We start from the raw sequence: 9,058 nt of genomic DNA, 5'->3' as shown, positions 1-9,058 counted from the left end.
CATGGGCACAGGAGGGGAAACTGAGGTAGTGGGTGCAGGCCACCCAACACCAATACTCCATGGGGCAGCTCCAGGTCCATAGGTTACCCCACCCGGGTCGCTCCCAGGCCCACAGCGTCTCCTGGTGGCAGACGTCAGAAGCACCAGGGTCAGCTGGTTACCTCAGGGGAGACCCCTGCTGGCAACCAGGTGGGGAACCAGACCCTCGCCATCACCCAGGCGAGCTTGGCCCCGAAGCTCAGCCTGCGCTGCCATAACAAACACGACAGACAGGGGAGCAAGCAGGATGCATCTAGCCTTTCACTGCTTCCGAGGCCAGAAGGCCAAACCTAAGGGTGCTTTCTCCACGGTCTGTGGCTCCAGCTCTGGCCTGCCAGTCCCCTGACTGCTCCTGCGCCCATCACACATCATCTGCCTCCTTCCAAGAGCCTCTGCTCTAAGGCCCTAGCCACACAAGGTCAAGGCCCCTTCCGATTCTCTTTGGCCTCAAGTTAACTAATAACATCTTCCAAGATCCTACTCTGTGGTCACCCCTCGGGCTGAAGTGTGCTTTGCTGGCCTGGCGGGGGAGCAGCCGTGGCAGGCCAAGCCGCTGCCCCCATAATAGGGTGGCTGGTCAGACTCACCGCCACCCTGAAAGGAACTCGGCATGGGCGCAGAGTGCCCTTGGGTCTCCCCTTCTCGGCAGCCATGCTTCCGCGGCCGCCCCTCCTCCCAGATGGCGCCACACGATGCCTGTGGGGCAGCACCCTTCTTCTTTCTCCCTGCACAGGCGCAGGGCGGAAAATTCCAGTCTGCCCTTTTCCCTCCCCCGCCCCCCCCCCCCCCGACAGCAGCAACAGCCAGGCGTGGGCGGGAAACTCCAGTCTGCCCTCTACCCCAGCAACAGCAGCCACCAATCACTAAACCCTGCCACTTCCCCCAGCAACAGCAACAGCCAATCCCTAATCACCACCCCTCCCCCATCCAGTACCACCCACTGACCTTTCTCCGGCAACCAATCAGAACAGGGCGTGGCTTCGACCAATCAGCCTTCCCCAGCCCCTATAAAACTGTTGCCTCTCCCTCAATAAAGTGGACTTGTGTGTTTACCTTGTCTCCGTGGTAGTTTTTCTGCCATGCGCCCTCCAGTCCTGAGAGCCCCCGACAAGGGCCTGGCCTCCCTTGTCCCCAGTTCGTCGCCTGCTTCTCCGGGCGACCCCTTCATCGCTGGCTTTGCCGGGCGACCCCGTCAGCCAAACCGCGCAACCCCTGTGAGACGGACCCCTCGTCCCAAGTGGGACCTACCCCTCGTCCCAAGCGGGACCTACCCCTCGTCCCAAGCGGGACCGACCCCTCGTCCAAAGCTGGACCGACCCCTCGTCCGCAGCCAGACCCCACCTGTACCGACCGAGCAAGCCGCCGCACTACTCACAGGTGGGTTCGCGCCTATGGGACCTGGGTTAGGCCTGGAGCTGGTCTTCGTGGGGGACACCAGTGAGTCCAGAAGGGGTGGGCATAGCCCCGTCTGCCTCCCCAGCCACCAGCACCTCACGGCCAGCTGGCCACCCTGAGGCCCACATGGCTATCTTTGGGGAAGCTGGAAGGGGACAGGCCAGTGAGTGTCAAAGGGAGGAATTTTTGTCCAGGTGCTGGACAAACAAGCTGAGATGTCCATCCATCTCAGCCTCCCAGGACTGTGGCATCCAAATGCCACCAACTGGGGACTTATTAGCAGAGATCCGTGGTCTTGGCCCTGTAGGCAGGACCCTGGAATCCTTTGCGTGGAGGCTTCTTGGTGGTGGTGGCAATCCTTGGTTCTCCACTCTGTCATTATGTGGTCATCTCCCCAGTGTCCATTTGTGTCCATTCTCCCTCTTGCTATGAGCCCACCAGCCCTTTTGGATCAGGGCTCTCTCACCTCCAGTTTGCCTCAGTTTAGCGAATCATATCCACAAAGACCCAATTTCCAAATAAGTCTCCTTTCCCAGGACTGGGAGTTAGCTTGAATGTGTCTTCTGGGGGGATGCAGTTCACCCCATAACACCATCTCACCCAAAATTGGTTTCTTTGGAGCAAAACTTCAACCCAAAAACTCCATGTGGCTTAGGTGTGAAGATGATGCATGATGGGACCATTTTCCAATCCTCAGGACTCCTTGGGCCCCCTGACCTTGGGGCTGGCAAGTCTGAGCTGCCACTGACAGTCACCCTCACTTAGGCCCCTGCTCCCCACAGTTGGGGCTGTTCTCTGTCAGCCACCTGCTGCTGGGCAATCTTGCTGGGCCTCGTGCTTAGTTCAAGGGGCATGAGAAGGAGCCCGAGTTCCCAAGGGGGCAGAAAGTGCAGGCAGGAGCCACATTGCGTTCCTTCCCTCCTACCAGGGCCAGGACTGGGCCAGGGACCACTGGCCTCAGTCCATCAGCAATGCCACTTCAGGGTGAGGCTGTCTGGCCTGGCAAAGGGGAGCCTCAGCGGGAGCAGAGGTGCCACCAGGGAGTAGACACTCACTGGGAGAACGTGCCGGGCAGGGAACCGGTGGAAACATGCATGGAGCATTCTGGAACCTTCACAGAGAGGCGAGGAGTTTGGGAAGTCACAGGTCTGTGTTCTTGCTTTTGTTTGGCCACTGAGTGAGAGCTGCCACTTGGGGGAGGTCGGAGAGGAGGCTGGATGGCTGCCTGATGGGATAATGGGGCGTGGGGGTTCAGACGCCGGGGGGAATGCAGAGGGCCAGGAAGAGTTTGGAGTGGTAAGATGGGAGGGGCTGCAAGGACGCAGGGTGACCCCTGCTCTGGGCCTTTCCCCTTCTCCGCCCGTGTGCCCCATGACCCACTCCCTGAGCGTGTCCTGCACGGAGCCCATTTTTGCCTACTGGAAAACACCTGCCTAGCTTTCCTGAGAGTTTCCCACAATTCTATGGCCACGGCACTCTTTCTTCATGTGCTAACACTCAGTGTTTTTGGAAACTCCTCTGGGAACTGCTGGTACATTGGACCAGATCCCTGGTCTCTGGCTAGATGCCTGCATGGGGCCCCCCCAGCAGCTGTCTTCAGCCACATGTGTATGTACATGGGTCCTCTTCTCCTTTCTGACCCCCAGGCACCCCTCTTGTCACCCGCTTCACCTAGAGGCACCTCCCTGTCCCAGCCCCATACCCTGGCTCAAGCCCACCATTCACACACGTCTGCCAGGGCAGGTCCTGGGGCATCCAGCCCCATCCCCAGGGTGGAGTGTGGGCTCTTGGCCTTGTCATCCGGGTTCTGTACCAGTTCTTGGCCACACCGCATCTCCAGACCTGACTGGCAACGCCTTGGAGGGATGTGAAGCTGGGAGGATTCCCTCCTGAACCTTCTCAGCACCTGTTGGGTTCTGGACGCGGTGCTGGGTGATGGCACTGGGGGGGAGGTGGATGTGGGCACTGCGTGAGGAGAACAACACCTACTTTCCAGGTGGGGTGGTCCTGGAGCCCCACAGAGATGCTGGGAGGCACACCTGACCCCTGGGGGCACTTTATTTGGGGGGGTGCCACATGAACATCCTCCCTGGAGGCCAGCAGAAGATGTCTGGGTGAGGTCCCCAGTTTGTCCCCAGGGCCAGACATGGGACACAAAGTGATTCAGGACACCAGGGTGCACACCGTGCTCTGGTCAGGGACCTCTGGGTTCACAAGTGGTGAGGCAAGGTGCCATGATGCCCTCGCCTGCCACATGAAGGGCTTTGAGAAGCTAGTAAGGCACAGCTGCCTGAAGCTGCAGTGGGTGGGGTGGGGCGAAGGGAACCCGTGCCCTGGGGACAGCTCAGGGTGAGAGGGGAAGATGCACAACCACAGACAGCAGAGAGAGTTCCTGCAGCTGTTTACTTTGAAAACACAGGAACAGAAACCCACCAACAGGGAGCGACATTCTGTGTATATGTCAAATAAATCTTGGTTTGGGAGTGGATGTGTCTCAAGTGCTTGAGCCCCTGCCTTACAGGAAAGGTCCTGGTTTGGTTCCTGGTGCTCCTGAAACAATAAAAACAAACAAGCAAACCAAACAAAGCCACCTCGGGGCAGCCACATGGCCCAGTTTGGTTGCCCCAAATGCATGTTCAGATTGGGGTCACAGGGATATTTTGGGCCTCAAAATTAATGTCAGTTCTGAGTCAGTGTCCAATAATCCCTGAGTGTCTGATCATTTCCTTTTCTCATGGGGAAAGCTGGGAGGAAGATGAACAGTATAAAATGGGGAAGCATAGCAGGGTGCTACCTGAAGAAGACCCGGGCATCCCTTCAGTCAGGGTTTCCAGGTCTGTAAATGATCCTGATTTTGGAATTGACTGAGGGGGCATGACTCTGTTTTTTGGCACTTGATCTAAAATCCTTCTCTTATACAAATCAGGAAAGGATTGAGTAGATTTTCTATTTCACTTACACATATCCCACAATCCCCTACCCAATATCATAGGTTTCTGCAGGGCAGACTCTTGCGACTGCTGCTTTGAGTCTAGGGTCATTACACTAGCCACGCCTACTTGGTCTTTGTCTAAGCTGCCACTTGGCTCCTGACACCCTGGCATTCCATCATCCCTGTTGTGTGGGAAAATTTCTTTCAAAAAAATCAAGCACAAAGTTTCTTAGATGCTATATAAAAGTGTTAGTAACCTGCCAATACCTGGAGACATTGCTGCCATGGATGACGCATTTTGGGCAAGAGGAATGTGTTGCCTTGGGCTTGACTCACCACCCGCTCAAAAGTCACATTTAAGAATTCTCAATTGGGGGTAATTCTCAGATTACATTACCAAACTGTAAGGGAGTTTTGAGCTACTGTGGCATTTTGCTGTTTCCGTTGGTTAGTGCTTGGTGTGTGAATTGTTGGAGAAATAACAAATTATCATGAAAAGCAGCGGCTTGAAGGAAGAATAACTTTATTTCTAGAACACATTAGTTCATGTGTGGGAAACACCCTATGCAGCACAGTTTCCCCCATTTGAAATGTCTCCCCGAATGTTCTGGGTTTTTTACTTTGTCGTGGCAAACCACTGCGTCTGGCAGGAGCTCACAGGGGGCAGAGTCAGGATAATAAATGAGACACTCTGAGGAAGCCTCAAAGCGGACTTTTCTGGGGTGGGGTTTCCGTGGCTTCTTTCTGAGGCCCCAGTCCCCCCCAGGTCCAGCCTGAGGTTCAGGGAGTGCATTTGGTGCAGCTAAAGCTCCCTTTCGGGAGCAGCTGGATTCAGATTCTTTTTCTCTGGTGCGTGGGGACATCCCAGGGGCTGGTCTTCCTTTTGCTCCCTTTGGGGGTCCTTCCTGCCCCTTGGTCTTTTTCCGGTGTGTAATCCAGCGAAGGGCCCTCCGTACGATGTTGTTTCCTCTGGGTTCCTGGAAATCCTGTGTTTTTTCCAGGCCTGATGGGATCATCAAGAAACGGTGTCAGGAAAATCTCTGATCTGGGTGAGGGGCTTCTCTTCCCTTGGCCTTGGGGATCCCTCAGCCCTTTTTCTGGTGGACATTTTCTAAGGAGGACTTTAGATTGTTCCCCAATTGGAGAAGTGGCTGGAACGTGGTCCGATTATAGTGCTTCTTTGTACGGAGGGCTAAGAGAAGTCCTCCTGCCACAGGTGGCTCTCCCTGGTCTCCCTCCAGGACCCTCCAACTGAGAAGTGGCCAGGCCCCCACTGGCTCCTCCCTGGGCATGGCCTGAAAGGCCCCAGAAGCCAACGTACCTGATTCCAGGTTTAAGTCCACTGGGCTGGCCTGGACTTGTGGTTCTATGTCCACCCCAATGGACAGGGGGTTAGTTGTGCTGCTTGAAGTTGTAGCAGCAGCAGCCAGGTGTGCAGGGGTCAGGGGTAGAGGGCGAGTGCCCAGGACACCCCTGCACAGCCTAGGATTGGCCCTGATTTCACTGGGCTGAATTAAGGGGAGGGAGAGGGCACAAGGGTGGGGTGCAGGGATGCCTCTTGCCCATGCCCTCTGTAGATGTCCTGAAGGCACAGAGGGCAGAGGGGAGAGGCAAGGCAAGGCAAGGGAAGGGGTGGGCAGGGGCAGGGAGCAGGACAGGGTTGTGGGGGAGGAAAGGGAGGAACAGAGGGCTGGCAGGTGGAATGGGCCACAAGCCACCTGGGGCAGAGATGGAAGAGCTGCAGGTGGGGATGAGAGGAACATTGGGAAGACGGTAAAAGAGGGGCGGGGTGGGAGAAGCCAGGATGCAGGGGTGAGTGGGCTCGGAGTAAAGGTCAAAAACAAGGTTGGGAATGTGGGGGGCAGTGCCAGAGAGGATTGTGGAAAGAGGGAAATGGCCAGTGGTGGGGAGGAGGGGGTGGTCAGGGTGGAATAAGGGGGGAAGGAGTAAAAGGGAGGGAAGGAGGAAGGAAATGAAAGGACCAGGATGGTGCCTGCAAAGGGAGGGTGGGCTTCCCCAGACACCACCTGGAGGGAGGTTCTCACCCCCAGCAGTGCTGCTGGGGCCTCCCACAGAGGGGCAGGTGGTTGTGCCCCCGGAGGGAAGAGTGGGCCGCCAGAGGCAAGTCTCCCAGAGGACCCTGCCAGAGATCTCACAGGCGGGTCACTCTGTGGGTGTGGAGGTCGCCTGGCGGCCAGACACCAGGCCACCAAAGGGGTCCCAGATGGAGCAGCACCCTCCGCACGGTCCCCCTTTGGCGGGCGGTCATCCCGGGGAGGTGGAAAGGCCCACGGGTGACAGGTGACGCGACTGTGTCTGGCCGGTCCAGGTTCCTTGCGCAGGGGGCTGCAGGAAAGAAATCAGGGCTTTAGTCAGAGGAAGAAGGGGGCAGGGAGCCCTAGCAGGCCTGGCCGGGGAGGGGCTGCTGCTGCCTCCATCCAAACTGATTGCTTATGTCCCAGGGTTTCTTGTAGACATTTGACCCAATGCCCACAGCTTTCCTGTGCATTGTTCATCTCTATGGTCCCATCTCTTATCCACGTGAGAGTGCTCTGGGAACCTGGAGAGCACAGGCCATGCTCAGGAGGGGGAGCAGGAAAGAGGGAATAAACAGGAATCACCTTTTCCGAGGAGGACTCACACCTGGTGTCCCCACGGCGCCTCCCTGGCAAGCTCTCCAAGCTGGGAAATCAGGAGACTAGGTTACAGGTGGTGAGGGCAGGAGGAAAACACCTGCTCTGGGGCTGCATGCCATAGCCTGTTGGGTGAGGCTTCTAGAGAAATAGATTCTAGGAGCTCCAAGAATGGGGAGATCATGTCCAATGGTCACGGGAAACAATGGAGGGGCTCACACACGCTTCATGGGCAATTATTTCTCAAGGACTTTCCCACGAATTGTATCATGTGATCCCTACACATAGCCTGTTCATTCCCTGCAAAAAAAGCTATTTCACGGGAGGAATCTCAGGTTTAGTGCACTTAAACTCTTTGCCCCTAGCAGGCCACACAATTCCTGCTTTCCCATTCCACCAAGATTTGTTGCACTGTATCGCACACACGTTGTATGTCCAGCCCCTTCCCTCTCTGTTTGTCAGGATGTGTGGAGGATGTGAGAGTGTCCCAAGGTCTGAGAGTCTTCCTTGTGTTCATGGCCTCTGGGACCTCTGCTCTCTGAGAGGGTCTTTAACAACTTTGACAGGCTCAGACTAGGAAGGTGACTTTGGCTGTGCAGGATTGAGGCTTTGGTTCACCCTTGGAGCAGGTGTGTTGGGAGAACAGAACCTTACCTGTTAATTCACCCTTTTCCTCGATTCTCCTGCCTCTGCACTGACACTGTCAAACCAAAAAAGAAGATAGGATCTCATGGGATACAATCTCTGTCTTTTCAAGGAAACCTTCAGAACCCTATCCATCAATAACGTATCCCTTGTATTAGTCTGCTAAACCTTTTTAGGGAGTTAATTCCAATGATTATCTTTTCATCTTTGAATGACACATTTTTTTCTGGATGAGCTATCAATTGATTTTTAGTGGAGTCTTTTTTGAGAAGAGCCTTCTTATGAAGAGGACACAGAATCTGCACTCTAGAGGAGCAAGTGTGGCCTCACAGAAGGCTGCTGGTCCCTGATATCCCAACTTGGACAAGAACATGTCCTTGAGCCTTCCCAGGGCTCAGCACTGCTCTCCACACCAACCTTCCCACATGGAACCCGCTTCTCCAAGGGAAACCTGCTGAGGGATATGAAGAGTGAGCAAGTGTTGAGAGACTGTCTTTAGTTGAATACCCTGAACTTCTTAAAACTTACAATCCGTTGCCACCAAGTATGACTGAATTTATCCTGGAGCCCTCTGCCACACCCACATGGACGATTTATGAGTTTTGAAATGAAACAGTTGCCCACTTCAAAATAGCCTTCCCCTACCTGCTCCCTAGATGATAGGCTCTTCTCTGTGAGAGGTTATTACTAAGGTGCCCCTCTGGGCCTACATAATGGGTGTAGAAAGTGAGAAGTGGGATAGGCAAAAACAGTGAGTCTCGACCATTAACTGATCCCAGGGTCCCTTACCTCACTCAAGTCCAGGTGTCGCTGGACTCTCCGAAATTTCACCTTCCTCTTCTTAGAGTGGGCCAAGATGGTGAAGAGCCCCACTCCAAGGAAGAGGAAGAAGAGAGACCCGAGTACCGCTGTGGCTGTGCTTTCGCTCAGCCACAGGGTACTGAACAGGATTAGAACGAACAGCAATGCCTCCATACTGCATACGCAATCGCTGCCTCAGGCAACTGGCCCTGAGCAAGCACATTTCAGCCTAGAGTTCTGAGGTGACATCACAGGGCTTCAAACAGTCACAGTGGTTCAGTTGGTGGGGGAGGGGATGACCAGAGGAAGGTGTCCCCACAGCCCATCCCCCCTTGTTCCCCTCAGACCCCACCAACACCCTTCCTCATCCTCTTGTTCTCTCCATAGTTTTCTGTGGCTTCCTATTTTACAAATACACACTTAACTCACTTCATTGGTATACTTTTAGTGTAATTTTCCATTTCACTCTGGGCAGAAATATATACTGACCAGTGTACTAATTCACCAATTCCATCATGGCCTTTGACAATGTGACTTTCTCCCAGGAATTTTGCCAAAACTCTTGATTTACACCTAGAGACTCCTCTTCTCTCAAGCCTAGTGGCTTGTTTTT

At 54.8% G+C, this 9,058-nt stretch overlaps 1 protein-coding gene across 1 annotated transcript; it reads right to left on the bottom strand.

Annotated features, from left to right (window-relative positions):
* Nucleotides 1–4,872: 4,872 nt before the first annotated feature.
* On the bottom strand, nucleotides 4,873–8,539 carry LOC131277431 (uncharacterized). The gene is made up of 5 exons (XM_058292448.1): nucleotides 8,434–8,539; nucleotides 7,654–7,699; nucleotides 6,988–7,048; nucleotides 5,688–6,712; nucleotides 4,873–5,369 (listed from the first exon to the last, which is right to left on the bottom strand). Exons 4-5 carry the CDS (start codon nucleotides 6,127–6,129, stop codon nucleotides 4,906–4,908), a joined length of 906 nt encoding a protein of 301 aa, XP_058148431.1. The 5' UTR covers nucleotides 6,130–6,712; nucleotides 6,988–7,048; nucleotides 7,654–7,699; nucleotides 8,434–8,539; the 3' UTR covers nucleotides 4,873–4,905.
* Between the last annotated feature and the right edge of the window lie 519 nt (nucleotides 8,540–9,058).

Source organism: Dasypus novemcinctus (genome assembly GCF_030445035.2).
Source record: "Dasypus novemcinctus isolate mDasNov1 chromosome 19 unlocalized genomic scaffold, mDasNov1.1.hap2 SUPER_19_unloc_1, whole genome shotgun sequence".
Lineage (NCBI taxonomy): Eukaryota > Metazoa > Chordata > Mammalia > Cingulata > Dasypodidae > Dasypus > Dasypus novemcinctus.
The sequence above is the reverse complement of the archived record's forward strand: the minus strand, read 5'-3'. Positions and strand labels throughout refer to the sequence as shown.

Excerpts from the sequence above, each read along its gene's own strand:
- LOC131277431 (XM_058292448.1), bottom strand. The coding sequence starts at position 6,129 with ATGTTCCTCTCATCCCCACCTGCAGCTCTTCCATCTCTGCCCCAGGTG. Across the intron at positions 5,370-5,687 it reads GGACTTAAACCTGGAATCAG|GCCTGGAAAAAACACAGGAT; the intron begins GTACGTTGGCTT and ends TGATCCCATCAG.